General features: G+C 36.9%; 2 protein-coding genes across 2 annotated transcripts; one reads left to right on the plus strand and one right to left on the minus strand.

The window, feature by feature from the left end:
• Positions 1 to 648: 648 nt before the first annotated feature.
• Positions 649 to 4,621, plus strand: LOC133423951 (guanylyl cyclase-activating protein 1-like). Its single transcript, XM_061714302.1, has 4 exons — positions 649 to 931; positions 2,720 to 2,869; positions 2,943 to 3,036; positions 3,945 to 4,621. Exons 1-4 carry the CDS (start codon positions 734 to 736, stop codon positions 4,070 to 4,072), a joined length of 570 nt encoding a protein of 189 aa, XP_061570286.1. The 5' UTR covers positions 649 to 733; the 3' UTR covers positions 4,073 to 4,621.
• Positions 4,622 to 5,454: 833 nt separating this feature from the next.
• On the minus strand, positions 5,455 to 18,844 carry LOC133424088 (origin recognition complex subunit 5-like). Its single transcript, XM_061714502.1, has 14 exons — positions 18,519 to 18,844; positions 15,129 to 15,221; positions 13,214 to 13,399; positions 12,823 to 12,897; positions 10,981 to 11,092; positions 10,609 to 10,739; positions 10,477 to 10,525; positions 9,660 to 9,750; positions 9,501 to 9,556; positions 9,273 to 9,385; positions 8,333 to 8,380; positions 8,113 to 8,223; positions 5,873 to 5,985; positions 5,455 to 5,742 (listed from the first exon to the last, which is right to left on the minus strand). Exons 1-14 carry the CDS (start codon positions 18,630 to 18,632, stop codon positions 5,697 to 5,699), a joined length of 1,338 nt encoding a protein of 445 aa, XP_061570486.1. The 5' UTR covers positions 18,633 to 18,844; the 3' UTR covers positions 5,455 to 5,696.
• Between the last annotated feature and the right edge of the window lie 838 nt (positions 18,845 to 19,682).

The following is a 19,682-nucleotide window of genomic DNA, read 5'->3' on the forward strand; positions in this document are numbered from 1 at the left end:
AATAAGTTGGTAATAGGTTATTAAGCCGGAATGCAAGATAAATGTGAGTGCACAGTCACTATCAAACCAGTCTAAATTTAACAACTAGATGCAGAGACGTGCGTTTTCACTTTGCCAAACTACTTTAGTTTGCACATGACATGCCTCAATGTTTTTAGGGAGTATTTTCTAAGAGATGTACTGTGTTGATTTAGTTTAATGCCTTTTTTGGGGGGTGATGTAATGACATAAATGTGCAGCTTTGGTTTTCATGGAGGTATAAGAGGAGCGTGTGCATTGCTCGTGGGGGCGGCAGAATGAAAGTGTTGTGTTTTGGCCTTTATTTAAACTCCATCACTCAAACTCTTGTGCAGAACATGAGGCATCGTGATCAGGTATGTTCTATGTCTGGTGTCCTGTCTGCACGTGAGGATGAACGCTGCATTGTGCTTGTCAGCACATCTCAGGGTAAATGCTTTAATGTTTACCTGCCCTTTTAACGGGGCGATTAAGCTGATCATCTGCAATGTACATGTCTGGATTACAGCCTGTGATAAGACCCAAGGAGAACGTGGAGGTGGAGGGGGGGGGGGGGGGGGGGGGGGGGGTGAAACAGCACACTATAAAGGCCCAGGAGAGCTGCCACTCTCACCCTAACGATCCCAGCATTGCGTGACTGTGAACAGGGATAAAATCCGCTTCACAGTAGACCAATTGGGAAGTTTGCGTAGAAGGCTGCATCCAGCAAAAAGACATGGGAAACTCGACAGGAAGCACCGTGGACGACCTGCAGGCCGTGGAGATGCACCTCTGGTACAAGAAGTTCATGACGGAGTGTCCCTCCGGGCAGCTCACCCTGCACGAGTTCAAGCAGTTCTTTGGGCTGAGGAGTCTGGACCCGGAGGCCAACGCTTACATCGAGCAGATGTTTCGAACCTTTGACATGAACAAGGTAAGATCAGACGGATGATTCAACTCTGGAGAACCAAAGGCAACGGAAAAACATCTGTATGATGGACATTATATATTCTGCTCAATAAGGATAAACACAAATAACAATCCAGCTCTCAGTGCTCGTTTAGGGCGTAATAAAAGATTTATAATAAAACATTGCATTTAAAATCAATTCTCGCTTGTTGCTGCGTTTTGACAGAACACTTACATCTTCAAGTTGTCTCAAAAACTAAAGTATCACAAACATTTCAGAGACTTACCTTTTACTTTTCTCTCATTTCTTTATTAATTAATTAATTTCCCTCCAGGGATTAAGTATTTTGAATTGAATTGAACAAAAGTATGGCAAATTCATTTAAACATTTTTTTTAATTATTATTATTGACAAGTTTTTTTGTTTTTACAAGCGTTTAAAAATAGAAATTTGTAAATTCAAATAAAATTTCAACTTGTGATAAAATGCTTAATATAAGATATAAAAGTCTTTGAGTTACAATATACAGGACTGTCTCAGAAAATTAGAATATTGTGATAAAGTTCTTTATTTTCTGTAATGAAATTAAAAAAACAAAAATGTCATACATTCTGGATTCATTACAAATGAACTGAAATATTGCAAGCCTTTTATTATTTTAATATTGCTGATTATGGCTTACAGTTTAAGATTCCCAGAATATTCTAATTTTTTGAGATAGGATATTTGAGTTTTCTTAAGCTGTAAGCCATGATCAGCAATATTAAAATAATAAAAGGCTTGCAATATTTCAGTTGATTTGTAATGAATCCAGAATGTAGGACATTTTTGCATTACAGAAAATAAAGGACTTTATTCTAATTTTCTGAGACAGTCCTGTACTGTTAAAATATACTGAAGCTGCAAATATTTGAAACAGAAAAACTATAAAAATTCTTACAGACCTTTTGCATTTCCGTCCATTACCTTAAAAATAGGTTTTAAAAGGCTCTTTCTAAATCATCTTTTTATTGCCATGTTATTGGCATTTTAATTTTTTCCAAATTTGTTATATTAGAATTTCTGAGTGATTTATCTTGGAATCTGAAAGATGAAGATTAGCGTTACCGTGGGCAACAAACAAGGATTATTTCCACAGTCCATGTTGAATAAATCATTTAGGACACCGTAATAGCAGTAATATAATCCGTCAAAACACAAGAAGGGGTCAGTTAAGTTTAAAGCTGAAGCTACTGTAATATTTGAAAGACTGAGGGTTCCCCGATCAGTCAGATCTGGGATGTTTTTCCTAGAAAATGATTGATAATCCAGGTTGTGTGAAATAATCTCTATTGATGCTCCATTAATCCGTTAATGGCCGTTTAAGTGTCTGATCCGCGGCTTTCAAATGTTCAATGCTGCACAAGAGTAGCAAGAAAACTTGCTCAAATAAAATTTTTGTCCTCAAACTTTGCTGCTCAACAACCTCACTTTTCCCACTTTGACCCTCTGATGCGTTTTACTGAAATGGAAAGATTGTAGGATGTCGTTCACAGAAGTTATATTTAGTCTCCCTCTGCCAAAAAAAAAGGTCACGGTAATCTCTACGCTTTATTTGATTTATTTGAAGATTATCTGTGAGACGACGCTTTGATGCTGAGATTGTTGAGACGCAGACAGTTGCTGGAGATAATCCTTTGTCCTGGATCAGTGAACCGCTGTGAAAGTATTTGTTTGCGTGTCGTAACTTTGTAATGGCTGAAAATAGTTAAATAATATGCAGGCAGCTGACAAATGTGAACAGGTTTGATGTGGATCATGTGGTTTCTGCAGGACGGGTACATAGACTTCATGGAGTACGTGGCCGCTCTGAGTCTGGTCATGCGGGGGAAGATGGAGCACAAGCTGCGCTGGTATTTCAAACTCTATGATGTGGATGGAAACGGCTGCATCGACCGCCACGAACTGCTGAACATCATTAAGGTAACAGTCCTCCACGCAGCCACTAACACAGCGTTTTCCAGAGCAGGATTCTGATCTCACTCTCCTCCCCCAGGCTATCCGAGCCATCAACGGCAGTGAAAACCAGGAAACGACGGCGGAGGAATTCACAAACGGCGTCTTCGACAGGATTGATGTCAATGGAGATGGTGAGTTTGGTTATTTGCTGATGACACCAGTCTTCTAGCTGTCCATAATGACTTTGAATCTCTTATCACATGTGTAAATCATGAATTATCAACCGTTTCTAATTGGTTCCAGATCAATAATCTAACTCTAAATCTAAAGAAATCTAACTTTATGATCTTCTGCAACAAAAATAAACCTTGTGCAAAAGAAGAAGCTATAATATTTATAAAATATTTCTGAGTGTTGTTGTTGTTTCTGGGATGATGGTCTAAATTGGAATAATCATATTAATCAAGTTTGCAAAAGATCAATGAAAATGCTTGGCATACTGAAAAAGGTTTGTCCCTTGATCCATCCCTCTGCTCACTTGACTCTGTATTACAAGACCGTCTCAGAAAATTAGAATATTGTGATAAAGTTCTTTATTTTCTGTAATGCAATTAAAAAAAACTAAAATGTCATACATTCTGGATTCATTACAAATCAACTGAAATATTGCAAGCCTTTTATTATTTTAATATTGCTGATTATGGCTTAAAGCTTAAGATTAAGATTCCCAGAATATGCTATTTTTTTGAAATAGGATATTTGAGTTTTCTTAAGATGTAAACCATGATCAGCAATATTAAAATAATAAAAGGCTTGCAATATTTCAGTTGATTTGTAATGAATCCAGAATGTATGACATTTTTGTTTTTGTAATTGCATTACAGAAAATCACAATATTCTAATTTTCTGAGACAGTCCTGTATAGTTTCCTATCTCCATATATGAATTACTGCAATATTGTCTGATAAATGACTGATAATCCAATCTCTCAGTCTGGTACACGAACCATCTGCACCTCTTTTTATGAAATATTCACTATTATCCATTCATAATAGTTTTTCACTCATGCTTGTTCAATCTTTGTCTCCTCTCTGAACAGGCGAGCTCTCCCTGGAGGAGTTTGTGGCCGGCGCTCGCAGCGACGACGACTTCATGGAGGTGATGATGAAAAGTCTGGACCTTCGCCACATCGTGGCCATGATCCACAACAGACGGCACAGCGTTTAAGGATCCGTCTTTCCATCCAGCTCATTCAGTGTTTCAGTACGCATCCTCTGGTTGAAAGGTCTTTTAGGAAGTGAGATTTCCATTAAGATTGAATCCACTTCAACGTGATGCCAGAGTGCTGCAAATACCGACTTGTCCTATGTTTAATCTCTAAAGGAGTGACACGTACGCACTTTAAATGGGATGACTCAGGCGACCCTTGCGGGCCGGTCATCGTCCTTGTTGAGAGATGATGAGCTCTGCCAAGGCCCCGCCGGTGTGAGGGATGATCCTTCAGACGCTCCGGGGGACACGGCGGGGAGACGGTGGAGCAGAGCGGCGATTACATGAACTCAACTGCTCTTTCTGACCCGTTTGATTTTCTGGGTCGGAGTCTCTCGCCATTAAATTACTCAAACTACTTTTGTTTTCTTTTTTTTGTTTCCCTCTTGCCTGTGAGGTGAGCCGTGACTGCACTGTGTTTAATATCCATGCTAATCTGATTAAAATCAGGCTATAAAACAGGAAAAGGTGAAAGCCTCCGGAGATATTTAGTGGAGGAGAAAAAAAAAAAAAAAGAAGACAATTTTCCAATCGTTAACCTTTTTTAAAAAAAAATAAAAAATGTTTCAACTCTTCTTTTATATCTTGAAATGATTTCAGAAGAAGCATAAAGCAAAATACAGGCTTGTTGTTTTGCAGCATTTTTTTGTGCACGCAGCTTTTTCAGCCAAACGATTTGCTCCTGAATCGGCATGAATGCAGTTTTAGTTCTATTCTACTTTTGTTTTGTTTTTTTCACTGTGCTCCTCTGGTGCCTTCTGTTGGAAGAGTGCAGAATGTGTTTAATTTCCGGTAATTCCCATTTATACCATGAAAATAAACAATAAAAACGATGTTTAAAACACTGAAGAATGGACTGCATCATTTATATTTACTGGATCCAACATCCTCCTGCGTGTGTTTCATAATTTATAGCTTTGATGGAGAACAGGCAGTGAGAAAAATAGAACAGCCAGTGAGAAAAATACAGAAAAAATAAACATTTAGGTTATAAGATAAGGGATAAAGTTATCTTCAGAAACCATCTGAATAGAAGCAATCTAGTTGATTTACGTATGTGGTAAGGACGCGGTAAATACCTGACAGGGAAACAAAATCCTGCCTCTGAGCAAGGACAGTGATTCACCCGCACCGTGCCAGGATCACTCCGTCACAAAGAAATGCAACCAGGCTACTACCGACTCATCTTCATTTACATAATTTCCGTTTTGCATGTGGCCCTCTGCTGCACTGCCATCCATCCTCTTTTGTTATATGATATGATAAATCTCTTCTTGGATACTGAAACTCTGATCTCATCTTTTAGCAAAACTGAAGCAAGACAAAGTAAATTTTGCCAACATAGTATTTATTTTGTACAAGTGCTAATATTTAACATGATTAAAACTTAACAAGCGCAGCAACAAGTTCATTGATCAGACACAAGGGGGCAGCAACATAAACCGATTAATTTCTTTGATCAAAGCAGTAATTTTGACTCCTTTTTCAGTCAAATGCTTGTCCTTTAGTACATTCTTGCAGACAGAGATCCATCTTTATCTTACTGTCACTGCATGTCATCTCTCGCTCGCGTGCTGCCGGCTCACAGGAAGTCGTACAGATACTTCATGATATCAAAGTTCACCGTTCTGTAGAAATAAAGCACGACGAGCATGTTCTCTATGAAATACTGTAAAAGGTCAGTTCCCTTGAATAATTCAGTCACGGTCAGTCATGTGTGATAAATATAAAAGTACACACACACACACACACACTCACCTGGATATTGCACAAATGAAATCCAGAGAAACGGCACATTTGTACTTGGGGGCATCGAGCTGGTCGTTGTGACTGACCTGAGCCAGCAGCTGCAGGGTCACCAGGGAGGAGATCTAAAAGGCGACAGAGGAAATCACTCTCCTGTACTCCAGCTTTGATGCAGAGACCCCAAACCATGAAAGCCAGTGGCAGATATGGGTCGAGTCTAGTTTCCTAAAACCATTTCATGCTCAGAGCCCTAAATAGATCTGCGTTTGGCCTCAGATCCCAAAACTCCAGACCAGATGGGCATAAAACTTTCAACCGGAACACTGTTTATCACATTAGATTTAACATGAAATTATAAACCTTTTACACCAAGAAATATGGAAACCTAACAGGTGAAATCTGCTGACCGTTGTACCGACTGACCTCTTTTATTTGCATAAGTAGCACTTAGGGGATAAAAGTGTGAAATTATTTTATATTTTCTGTGACATCCAAAGGCTTTGGGCAAGAGTAGAACTTGCAGTAAGAGAAGAAATCAGTCACGGGCAACATGAGACCTCTGCATGCAAACATCTACACAAGCCTGGTGAATTTTAAAAACAGATTATAACAGCTGGTGAAGCTGAGGGGGGGGGGTGGTTCATGATGCTCTGCGTTGCTAACATTTCACACAAAGTGGGAAAATCCTGAAAGCAATTTAAAAAAAACAAGAAGAAGCTGAGAATGAAAAGATGATGCAGTCTCCAAAAAGTTGAGCGTCTCAAAATCCACAATGAGCCAGAATTAATTTATACAAGAATCTGCGTATTTGCAAAAAGCAAAAATCTTACACCACCACAAATGTTTTGGTAATTCGTTGAAGGACGTAACAATAAATACCGACTAACAGCAGAGGAAAGGTTTTCTGGCCTGACCCACTTCCAAGGTGCATGCAGCAGAAAAAGCCCCGAGCAGCACTTGTAATATTTACAACATCTTTAATATCCAACACGTTTCAGTTTGGTTGTTAAACACATTAATAACTTACCAATGCACGGGTTATTTATTATTAATAAAGTTGTTCTACATACTTAAGTAAGGATTATTCAGGGTGCTGAAACTTGGGCATATATTCTTCACACAAAATTTAAATAAAAAAAAATAAGACCTGGTATTTTTTTACTCCCTCAGCTTTTCCAACTTACTCTTCTCTTTTTCAACCATTTATTTATCCTACTTTAATTTGCCATTGTGCATAAGTTTCACCATTTTCAGCATTTTAAGTACATGTTTATTTTTACTTTTCTTAGTTGGACTCATCAACCATATCAAGGATTATATGAAGGGTCATGAAAACCATTAGATAAAGACCTAGTTAGGGGGAGAAGAGCTAAATCCAATGAACTTGAAAAATAATAATAATCATTTACAGAAACAGCCTGACAGAGAGAATATTTGGACATTCGACCATCATCTGCACATTTTTGCCAGCAGAAGCTATTTTCCCGTTTATCTTGTCAGGAGGGCGTCGAGTCGCACTGAACCAAGTCCCAGGAGGAACTTCAACTGCACTGTCCGCTCAGAAAAATGAAGCATAACTAGAAACGGTTAAACGTGTCTGTGGCGTGGAGTAGGGCTGGGCGATATATCGAGATTTTAATATATATCGATATATTTTCAAAGGCGATACGGTACGAGACAATATCGCTTACATCGAGAATTTCTTTTTTTCTATGATTTTGATATAGCTTATTTTGTGACAAATTGACTTGAATGTTTTATTTGAGATTTGCACAAATGTTTTGTTATTTGCACAACTGTCAACCTCAGTGGAAAAGTCTGCCTGTTACCGTCTACATTGTATTACCGGTAATTGTTTATTTTAATTTAATTGTTATGCAGGAAAGGGATATTTGTTTTATTTTATTCAAGAAGCATTTTTATTCTATATATGCAGGCAGTTTATTTTTATTTGATTTGTTTTATACATTTTGATATTGTGCAGACCTCTGTTAATAAAGGAACCTGTGTGACATTTGGCACGAGGCTTTGTATTAAAACTGACTGTTTTTTTAAGGGTTTGCCTCAGAAAAAATGAAGCTAACAGAGATGCTAACAGAGATGCTATGCTATAATGCTTTGAGGGAAACCCCAATTATGGCACAGAAAAAATATCGATACATATAGAGTATCGCCATTCAGCTAGAAAATATCGAGATATGACTTTTGGTCCATATCGCCCAGCCCTAGCGTGGAGCCGACGGGAGTCTGACCTGGGAGAAGATGCTGGCGGTGGGAGCGACTCTGCTGTCCACCACGCTGTAGAAAACGGCCAGCAGGCGGTCCAGAGGGAACGGCTTTGGTCCCAGCAGGTGGTTACTTGTCTAAATGGGAAAAAAAAAGATGGATTAAAAGGATAAATTTGTTTGATTAAATGTGAAAGTTGTGAGTAAAAACAGAGATTTAAAGCAAGGTTGAGAAAGGGGAAGTCACCTTTTCATTTTTCTTCAAGAAGTTTGTTTTCTTAATTTTACCGTGGTGCTGTTGGGCAGAATGAGGAAAATCAAGATTTAACAAATGTATCCAGGTCATCGTCTTTCACTGAAATGAGAAACAAAAATAATACCAACCCTACAAAGATATAACAATTAGGCCTGTGTTGAAAAAATCGATTTCCCAATTCTAAATCGATTCTCATATTAATTCCTAAAAATCGATTAATATGTCTAAAGATCGATTTTTTTATTTATTTATTTATTTATGTTTTGTTTTTTTCATCATTACATTACAACTTTTGGTTATTTTTTTGTTTATCCCCAAAAAAGGAATGTTTTGTTGGACACGAATAACTGGTGCCATGTTTTTGCCTTTAAATATGTTTAAAAGGTATGAAAACATTAAAGTTTTCAGTTATAATTGCATAAATTGTCTATATTTCATTACTTTATATACTTTCTTGGGGTTACATTTGCAAAAAATGCTAAAAACCAAATGCTCAAAAATTAAAAACCAAAATAGACCGAAAATGGAACAAATAAAAACGGAATGTAGGAAAAAATAAAACCGATTTCATCCGTCTCTGTTTCCTCCTTGGATCTGTTTGGTAATTCTGACCCACGTGATGTTTCTGAAAGCAGTTCTATCAGCATTCTGGGAGCTGATTGGTCCTTACAGCATCATTAGCAGCCAATACTTGCTGTTGAATCTCAATATAATACTAGTAGTAATATGTTGCATAACTACAGTCATATCATTCATGCAACAGCTCAAAAAACAGTTTTAATAACACTAACCCAAATCAATATCGGAAATCGAATCGGATCTAATCAAATCTTGATAATCGATTCTGAATCTTAAGAATCCGAATCAAATCGATTCTTGACATTTGAATCGATCCCCAGCCCTAATAACCATATGATATTTGTTGTTCTACCTTTACAAAGAAGCGTTTATCTGTGCGTGCAGGGTTGTAGGAAGCCAGATACGCAGCGATCAGCAGGAACTTGGAGTAGAACGGCAGTTCAACGTGCGTGTGAGCTGATAAACCTTTGAAGGAAGAAATAAATACAAGAAGTCAGCAAACTCAACTACGGTTTTCTGCTCTGGAATAAATGGAACTTCAGCACGAATGTTGTGGGTTGAGTGTTTTGTGCGTTGGCACCTCTCAAGGCCCCCGTCTCGTTGTCCTCCGTTTGCTGCATCTGCTCCCACCGAAGACTGAACAGAAGACAAAAACAACACGCACGAGTTCAGATTCCCTTCATAAAGTCAGCAGCCTAGACATCAGTTCACTCAGTAAAGGAACACGAGGAGCTCCGACCTGGACACCTCGCGCAGGTAAACTGTCTGCATTGCTTTCTTCAAATGAGGCTCAATGTTTTTCCACAGCTTGTGGGTGTCCGTCTCCTTCGCTGAGCAGAAAAACAAGAAAAACACCTGTTGAGTTATAATTTATATCATCAACAGTCACATGTTTTAGCAAATTTTGACGTATTTACAGGGTGGAAACGTTGCTCTTCTTGAATATCAGATGTAAGTCAGACGTAATGTGACGATAATGTGAAGTGGATGTCACGCCGCACTGGATAACTTTTTGAATAAGTGTTTTTTTTTATACACTGTCTTTTAAAAATCACTCTACCAGCGGGAACTGCTTTAGTTCCTAAAAGGTTTTTCAAAAGTGGTTGTAAATGAAACCGTATCAGTCTGTGACCTCCAGCATCATCCCTTTCTCCCCTTGTCCTCCAAATGTGACCAACTTTTTAGCCTGAAAAACCAAAGACTAACCAGACAGAATCGGTGAGAGCTCCAGATAAAAGATGTATTCTTATTAAAAGGGGCCTCTCATTTAAACACCTACCCTCACATCCTCATAAAAAAGCTAATTAGATGGAGGTAATTGAGGAAATTAGAATAGCCTCTTTCAATTCCTACTCCGAGTGCACATTTCCAATCTAATGCAACAAAACTATAGCCAGAAATCTACAGATACAGTCGAGTTTCTGGCTTTTCCAAACCATCAAAATCACGTCAGCTTTCTAAAGTGAAGCTTAACTCAAGTCATGTTCAGTTCAAGACTAGGTAAAGTATGTTTTATTTGTATTAAAGATGAACGTAAACATCTCTCCAGGCTTTACCTTTCCCTGCTGCCAAAGGCTCACAAAACTTTGAAAAGTTGAGGGCAGCCTAGTTGGGCGAAAGAGAAAGAAATTAATGACAAATGAAAGCGTGTGAACTCGGCGCTGAAATGTGAGTTGTGCGTTTCTGACCAGATGTCGCAGCTCCCTGAGATCTCGACAGACCGAGTAAAAGACTCCCAGCAGGATGTTGATGTAGGAGGAGTAAAACTCAGCTGAATATGAAGGATGTCTGTCCTGACATAAAATCTGCTGCAGCTCACCTGCAAACAAAAAATAAATCTGACCTCGTGTTAACAGAGAAACTGACATTTTAAAAGTGTTGCCTCAACAAACCAGCCAAGTATTCTCACACCGAAGTGATGAATTTATGCAGCGATGGTTTATAATAAAATACTCCTGCCTGAGGTGTGAGAACTAAATTACAGGTACAAATCTCACATTTCACACCTCTCACATCCGCCTCGTGTGCATCATCGTTATTCAGCGCCAGAATGAAAATACCTTTACTGTAGTCAGGGAAATGGAGCAGAAGTGGCTCGAAACAGCCGGTGTTTGGTCGGAATTGGTCCCAAACGATTTCACTCAGCAGGATGACGGTGACGTTGTCCTCGACCTGAAGAGTACATGTGCGCGGTGACAAACGTGTGAAATCTTAATGGTCTCCTTGAACAAAGATGCCCAACTCTACTTGCATTGGCTGCAGCCATCTCTCCTCCTCCAGGTTTGACTTATTCATATATAGGGCTGTTCGATTTTGCCCAAAAATAAAATCTCGATTTTTTTCTCTCAAAATCCGATTTTCGATTACGATTATTTTGTTAATTGACAAAAGGCAAAGAAATGATTTCAAATATGCTGTTTTTTTATTGAACATTTGCCCCATTGGACTTTAAGTGCAAACTTTGCTCTTATTAAACCAAAAAGGAATGAATAAAGTGCAAAACTCTGTAAAATAAGTTGAAAAAAAGTTTTAAAAAATATAATAAAATATAAAGTTTTATCTCTGAAAAAAAAATCAAGGAACACGAGCCGGTCTACCCGGTGGCATGTTCCACAGTTCCAATGTTCCAAAGTGAAATCGAAAGTGAAAAATCGATTTTACGATTTTCACGTTTTAACATAGTTCTAATTACATAATCGCGATTACGATTTAAAATCGATTAATCGAACAGCCCTATTCATATAAAACATGAAGTCTTGTGCATTTTCCGGGACTAAATCAACCGACAGGAAAAGAAAGCAGCATTTTTATGTCTAACCTAAGTTTCAACTTTTAAAATAAAAAGTTGTTTGAATTTTTAATATTACAAAAAAACAGCTATTTAATTTACATTGGATAAACACAAATCAAATATTATTTGTCTTTGACTTAAAAATAGTGAATCTGGCAGAATAATTTAAAACGTCAGCTTGTAGAAGAGTAAACGGCAACAACACACTGTAATTAAAAACATTTTTAGGTTTAAATTTGAAAACTGACAATTTATAAAACACAAAAACAACAATTTTCATGTCTCATAAATACATATAAAAATATAAAAAGTGTTGAAAGCAACACTTTTTACCATTGGATTAAAACTTTTTTTTTATTGCAAATTTTCAATTTAGAAAGGTAGCAACATGTCTCAAAAGTGACAGAAGTAACAAAAGGAGGAACATTTGAAACTCTTCTTCGGAGACCATGGACAGTGCGTCCTCCAGACTAAAGCAGGAGTGTTACCAACTCTCCTCCCCACTCCATCAGTTTACATCTCTGACAGTAGGAACGTGCACTAGTGCCTCTGGAAACAGCAGTCTGAACATCTGGAAACCAGACATCAATACTGAAAAGGTATTTCGAGGTTTTTAGAACAGCAATGAGAAGCCATCATCAAAATTGTCGTATTTAAACCCCAACATGTAAAGTATCACTGGGAACTGTGAGGTGCATCAGTATTACCCGATTATCTGCGCAACCTTCGCTAAAATAATATTCATTTGAGACATGACAACTCTACAATATTCTGTCATCCTTAACAGACGTATAAATCTACATCGTAATTATCTGATAAAAAGTCCATGTAGCAGGACTGCAGCGACACAGCGGTGAGGAGACAGATTTCTCTTAAAGCTCACGCCACAAAGCGGCTAGTTTTTCACCAGAATAAAAGACAAACTATCACTTGAGCCTTTCATTGAAATGCAGCGAGTGGGTGCCATCCTTTCTTCCTCACAGCATTATGAAAGAGCTCCGCGCACTCTGCTCAAGGTCATCCATCCATCCCCTTCATCGTGCGCACGGTGTAACGACGATAAAGTGCTTCGCTTGATAGATAACACAGAAAGCCCGCTGCACTGCCTCACCAGTTCCTGTAGACGAAGCAGAGCGGGGAGGAGATGGGCATCGGTTTCTCTCAGAAGCTCAGCCTTTTCCATTACCTGAAAAACATAAATGCGTGACTCTATTGACTTTTTAATATTTCATGCTCAGTAAAATCAAAGCCGTGAGACAGGTTTTTTTGTGTTTTTTTTTTAATGCAAACAAACATTTTCAGCCAAAGTATTAAATCAAATTTACTCTGCAAACTAACACATGTGGAACTTTGCCAAGTATATATTTGCAAATGTAGTGAATGTATTGACAAGTACAAAGATTAAGTGACTTGATGTGTCATGGATAATGATCCTTGATTGCGCCAAGTGATTTGGATTTGGATCTGACTTTCTGATTGAGCGTAAAGTTCAGTGCACTCACGATGTATCGGGTCTGGCTGGCAGGAGACTGAGACGCCTGCTGTCGGTAAACGCGCACGAAGTCGGACAAGGACGGGGCGCGGGGCAGCTGCGAGACGGCGTCGCAGCCGAAGAACGACAGCAGGACTTGTTCAAACAGCAGGGCAACGGACACACTCTCCACGCAGCTGACTGTGGTGTGAGGCAGCTGCAGGGAGAGCGGAGAAGAGACCGTCAGGCTGATGGGAAATCTGCGTTTGTCATATTGTGTATCCGTGTTAAATGAAACAAAGACGATTGTGCAAGTTTGAAGTCGGGTGATTTACAAACCAGTTCATTTACATTATAAAAACTATTTAAATAACTTGTCAAAACTGATTAACAGTTTAAGATATATATTCTAATACAATATTCCATTAATTACATTAGCAAGCTGAGTATTTACTAAATGTTTATTCTGGGAGTTTTAGCTCATGATTGATAATTATATTGAACACATTGTGAGAAACTGTACAAGAGAGTTTCAGCACATCAAATAAGACAACAAACGTACAGAAACAACAACAAAAGGTGGGAAAATCCTCACAGGGTACAATTTGGGTTTAGAAAAAAAAGCTTTGTTTTGATGGATGCTACTTCACTTAAAGTGTACTTTTATAATAATTTCCTGGAAAACTATCATTAATCAACTGGGTACAAACTAGGGCTGGGCGATATATCGAGATTTTAATATATAATATTTTAATATATATCGATATATTTAAATTTTTTTTTTTTTTTTATGATTTTGATATAGCTTATTTTGTGACAAATTGACTTGAATGTTTTATTTGAGATTTGCACAAATGTTTTGTTATTTGCACAACTGTCAACCTCAGTGGAAAAGTCTGCCTGTTACTGTCTACATTGTATTAATTGCACAGTGTATTTTAATTTAATTGTTATGCAGGAAAGGGATATTTGTTTTATTTTATTCAAGAAGCATTTTTATTCTATATATGCAGGCAGTTTATTTTTATTTCATTTGTTTTATACATTTTGATATTGTGCAGACCTCTGTTAATAAAAGGAACCTGTGTGACATTTGGCACGAGGCTTTGACTTAAAACTGACAGTTTTTTTAAGGGTTTGCCTCAGAAAAAAATGAAGCTAACAGAGATGCTATGCTATAATGCTTTGGGGGAAACCCCAATTATGGCACAGAAAAAATATCGATATATATCGAGTATCGCCATTCAGCTAGAAAATATCGAGATATGACTTTTGGTCCATATCGCCCAGCCCTAGTACAAACCTTTTTTTTTTTTTTTTACCACGAGGGCATCATGGGTACTACAAAGTCAAGGCTAAACCATTTTTTCTATACATCATACTACACAGTGTTATATTTTCATTAGTGTGCATAAATAATTCATTTTTCCCAGTACATTTCTGCAGTTGAAGTCTCAGTACAGTACAAGTACACACTTTACAGTACACACTTTTTTTTAAACTGAAACTTATATGGAAAGGAATTATTATATTGAATATAAGTTAAGAAACAATGCAGTCAAAGCTTTGTGTGCTACCATGATTTTGTACGTTTGATAAAAATGAACATTTTCAAGGACTAAGTCGCTTTCAGTTATACTTTCAGAATAATAATTAAAATTAAAAACTAAACTGTGTGAATTAAATAGCAGTATTTCTTTATACTTTGTATAAGGTTTATATAAGCTTTAAAAAAAACAATCAGTCAGTTAAGTTTAATGACATGAATCACCTGTGCACACACACAGCTTTAAGTCCTGTGAACGATCTACTGTCATACTGGCTGCTGAGAAATAAAGGAAATGAATTCAAATTTTTTGTTGATAAATCCTGGACCTTATAACCTGCAAAGAAAACATGAACACAACTAAAAAACACTTCAATGTACTGCACACGTAATGTCTCACCTCCAGCCCCTTCATTAATACATTTATCACATGGCTCTTCCCCGAGGCGCGGTGACCGTATATGAAGATTGACGGGTAGCAGCACTGCTCTGGCTGCAGAAACAAAACAAATATATTTGTGTCAACAGGACCACCAGAGAAGTTCCCGGTGGATATACCTCAACATGAACATTGATGGCTTAAATCTTATTTTAAATCAGTACGTTTAAGCAATAAGTGATCATCTTGAGATATTCAGATGACTTTATTAATCCCTTTGGGAGGTTCCCTCTGGGAAACTGACATCTCCATCTCACTCACACAGCACTGTCATTTACAAATCAAACACCCATATAAAGATAAGATAAAAAAAAGTAAAAATAAAGATAAAAATAGAAATAAAAGCTAAAAACAAATATAAAAATAAAAAGTGCAGTGCCATAAAAAGAATGATGTGAATAGAAAAAGTGTTGTGTAATATTTCACAGTTATTGTACTGACTGACCCCCCACAGTGAAGAGTTGAACAGTTACATGCAAAAGAATATCAGTCATTTCTACTGAAACAGGAAAATAATGTCATCAATTTCACACCAGAGAGTAAGATTGAATTTTCACTACATTATAAGAACTTGCTTCGGGAGCAAATCCATGATTCTCAGCCATGAAAATGCAATTATTTGTGCTTCCAGATGAACTTCACTGGTTTCTAGGCATCTGTGAAAGGATTGTCTATCCAGTAACAAAACTTTTTTTTTTAAATAATTTACCAATTTAATGTTAATTTTAATATTACTTTGAATCTGATTAATTTGTAGGCAGGCTATTCAACTGGAAAGCAACTTTAATCACATATAGTCCAGGGGCCAGAGCCCAAAATTTCACTTGTCAGTACCACTCAAGGTGAAAAAAACTTACTTATGATTTTTGAAAATATCTATGTTTGTAGATTATATTTCGGTATGATAACCCTTCCTGAGTGGCAGCTGTATCATAATTTGAGTGACATTATGTGATGACTCTGTACTTGGTTAACCTTCTTAACACTATCTTAAGTACACACAGAACTTGGTAGCCCAACTATAATCAGATCTTGACATATTCCCATTAATAACGATGTTAATTTTGTTTACAATATTGTTATGTTTATAAAACTAAGCTGGTTCTTTATGTCATTGTGGTGTCCTTTATGTCCTGTATTTGCAGATAAAGACCAGTTTGTGACATCAGCCTAGTGGCTGTTATAGTTTCATAGGAGCCTAATGATGCTCTTCTAGTTTAAGGCTCACAATGATCTGCAACAATGATATATTATGGGGTTTTATTATACATTTCCTGAATCCTTATGGTCCTCTGAGTATTCCAGTTTTTGTATTTTGTGTCTCTGTTGTTCAAAGATGACACAGGGATAAAAGATTTGTGTAAAAATGTGTGTTGTTTATAGTTTAAAGAGCTGCAGTGACCTCTATGTTGGTCAGAAAGATTCACATCTCAGCTTGAATGAATGCTTAAAAGGTCCCCTTTAAAATGATACCAAAGAGTCTAAACCAGGATATGCACCAGCATCTAAAATGTAATTTTCTGAACTTCATGAGCTGATAACTATGATACAGCTGCCACTTAGGAAGGGTTATCATACCAAAATATTATCTACAGACATGGATATTTTCAAAAATCATAAGTAAGTTTTGTCACCTTGAGTGGTGCTGATATCTGGTCTGGAACATGGACTAATACTATTAACCTGGGTCCTTTTAAAGATTGTTGCATATATGTGAGGTGGGTGTTGGAAAGTGTTCACAGTCTTCTGGAAACCAAACTAAGACCTTAAACTAACAACTAAACTCTTTAAGTGTCTTTAACAGATTTGAAAAAAGCGCTCTATAATTAAAATGGATTATTATTATTATTATTATTATTATTATTATTATTATTAGTATCAGTACTGGAGTTGAGGGGGAATGGCATCCCCCCTGAAATAAAAACGGTCCAAATCATCCCCCCTGTAAAACTGCCATCCCCCCTTTCCATCTCTTATGTCATTTCATCAATGAATGTGGTTTTACTGCTATTTCAACATTTAGTCATCACCAGAAAAATAACTTATTTGAGAATTTTCACCTGTTTCAAGTAAATTTTCACTTGAAATAAGTAGAAAAATCTGCCAGCTTCTTATTACAAGCAATAAAAATCTTGTTCCACTGGCAGATTTTTCTACTTATTTCAAGTCAAAATCTACTTGAAACAGGTGAAAATTGTTGTTTTTTTACAGTGATGAGTCTTGTTTTAAGTGTAACGAGATTTCTTTACTAAAATTAGACATTTTAACTAGAAATAAGACAAATATTCTTGTTAAGATTTTGAGTTTTTGCAGTGATCCATTTTACTTATCCTGTGAAGGACAGAGTCATATTGATAAGTTCAGAAAACTGTTTTTTATTGTTATGTTTTGATGTATTTGATGTAAGCCCAGTGGATATTTAAAGCTTACAGAAAGCTGCATTTAACTGCTGCTATGTCATTCCTGCAGTATTTCTGCAGGTGTTTTGGTCAGTGCTATTATTTGTAATGTATTATATTATTTGTAATCAGCACAAATTATCTGTCCCCATATGATAAAATCCACCATTCCCCCTGATTTTTTTTTTTACAACTCGAGTACTGATTATTATCAGAGGTGTCAAGTAACGAAGTACAAATACTTCGTTACCTTACTTAAGTAGAAATTTTGGTTATCTATACTTCACTGGAGTAATTATTTTTCAAACGACTTTTTACTTTTACTCCTTACATTTTCACGCAATTATCTGTACTTTTTACTCCTCACATTTTAAAAACAGCCTCGTTACTCTATTTCATTTCTGCCTTTTAAAAACAACTATCCAGTTAAATTGCTCCATCCGGATAGAGTGAATTTGGTTGTGGTTGTTTCAGATGTTCTTGTCCAGTTTTGTTCTTACATCCGTTCCCTCAGATTCCTGCAACTAAACTTGGATGTACATTCCAATAAAGGTTAGGATAAATGATAACATGCCTCTGAAGTTTGACTTTTTTGCACCATTACAATACTTATAGGCAACTAGTCATCATATCTGCTGCTCTCTGAAACACATGTTAATGCTCAATAGTACACATATATGGTTCTTTAATATATTTGCATTATACTAAGATGCATTCATTTTCAATGGCTTTTGTCCTTAATGGCTTTTTCCCCCCTTAGATTACTTTTACTTTTATACTTTAAGTAGTTTTGAAACCAGTGCTTTTATACTTGAGTAAAAAACTTGAGTTGATACTTCAACTTCTACAGGAGTATTTTTAAACTCTAGTATCTATACTTCTACCTGAGTAATGAATGTGAATACTTTTGACACCTCTGTTATTATTGTTAAAGGGCTCCACGTGTTCCTACCTGCCCCATGAGCGCCAGCAGTGACCCGGCCTGCAGCTCCCTGCAGGGCAGCTGCTCGCAGGCTCTCTGCAGACTCTCCTGCTCGTATCCCGGGTGCTGTAACGTCCCTGCCATGCTGATCTTCTCAATCCCAAACACGCTGGAAACACTGACTATTGAGATAAAAAAGCGAGCTAAACTACCGATAATCGCAAAAAACTATCCAATTTGAAGACGGCGTTCTGTTGTGGAGAAATCCATGGTTGAAAATATGAGTAAAAGTGTTCAAATGCGGCGAAAAAGGAGAAAGTTAGAAACGCGAGGAGCCAACAAGACTGGACTGGAGTTTCCCGCGCCCCGTCGGCTACGTCATAAACTCTCGTTCTGTGCCAGCCAATCACAGTTGAGCGGGGCTTTGTGGGTAATGTAGTTTAGTTAGCCAGAACACCAAAAGACTGCAGGAGACGTGAAATATGATTAGATCGCGTTTATATTTTGGATTAGGGTTATAAATGTGCCCCATTTCCTACTAGATGTAAATCAAAACGTATCTTGTGGTTGATAAATGCTATGTTTATGAGCATTTCCAAATCTCATACATATAAACTTTAGCACACGTCCAAATACAGGACTGTCTCAGAAAATTAGAATATTGTGATAAAGTCCTTTATTTTCTGTAATGCAAAAATGACATACATTCTGGATTCATTACAAATCAACTGAAATATTGCAAGCCTTTTATTATTTTAATATTGCTGATCATGGCTTACAGTTTAAGAAAACTCAAATATCCTATCTCAAAAATTTTTAATATTCTGGGAATCTTAATCTTAAACTGTAAACCATAATCAGCAATATTAAAATAATAAAGGCTTGCAATATTTCAGTTGATTTGTAATGAATCCAGAATGTATGACATTTTTTTTTTTTTTTATTGCATTACAGAAAATAAAGAACTTTATCACAATATTATAATTTTCTGAGACAGTCCTGTATAGTGCCTGCTGGGTTATTTTAGAAGCAAAATACAATCCCTGGCATGAACGAGTATCTTAATTACTATCAAAACCAGTGTGATTATACCACTGTTATTTTCTCATAGTGCTCATGATGCTATTCTGCTTCTTATGAGATGCCTTTTATTAACTTTACTTCAGCTTAAATTTCAACTTTATTTATTATTAG

This window comes from Cololabis saira, chromosome 23 (genome assembly GCF_033807715.1).
Source record: "Cololabis saira isolate AMF1-May2022 chromosome 23, fColSai1.1, whole genome shotgun sequence".
NCBI lineage: Eukaryota > Metazoa > Chordata > Actinopteri > Beloniformes > Belonidae > Cololabis > Cololabis saira.

Bases quoted from the DNA above. Each gene is read 5' to 3' on its own strand.
- LOC133423951 (XM_061714302.1), top strand. From the start codon at position 734: ATGGGAAACTCGACAGGAAGCACCGTGGACGACCTGCAGGCCGTGGAG. The intron at 2,870-2,942 runs GTAACAGTCCTC...CTCCTCCCCCAG, and splicing joins AACTGCTGAACATCATTAAG to GCTATCCGAGCCATCAACGG. The intron at 3,037-3,944 runs GTGAGTTTGGTT...CTCTCTGAACAG, and splicing joins GATTGATGTCAATGGAGATG to GCGAGCTCTCCCTGGAGGAG.
- LOC133424088 (XM_061714502.1), bottom strand. From the start codon at position 18,632: ATGGCAGGGACGTTACAGCACCCGGGATACGAGCAGGAGAGTCTGCAG. The intron at 8,381-9,272 runs GTAGAACAACAA...TCTGCCCAACAG, and splicing joins ATAAACGCTTCTTTGTAAAG to CACCACGGTAAAATTAAGAA. The intron at 5,743-5,872 runs GTGAGTGTGTGT...TTATTTCTACAG, and splicing joins TTCATTTGTGCAATATCCAG to AACGGTGAACTTTGATATCA.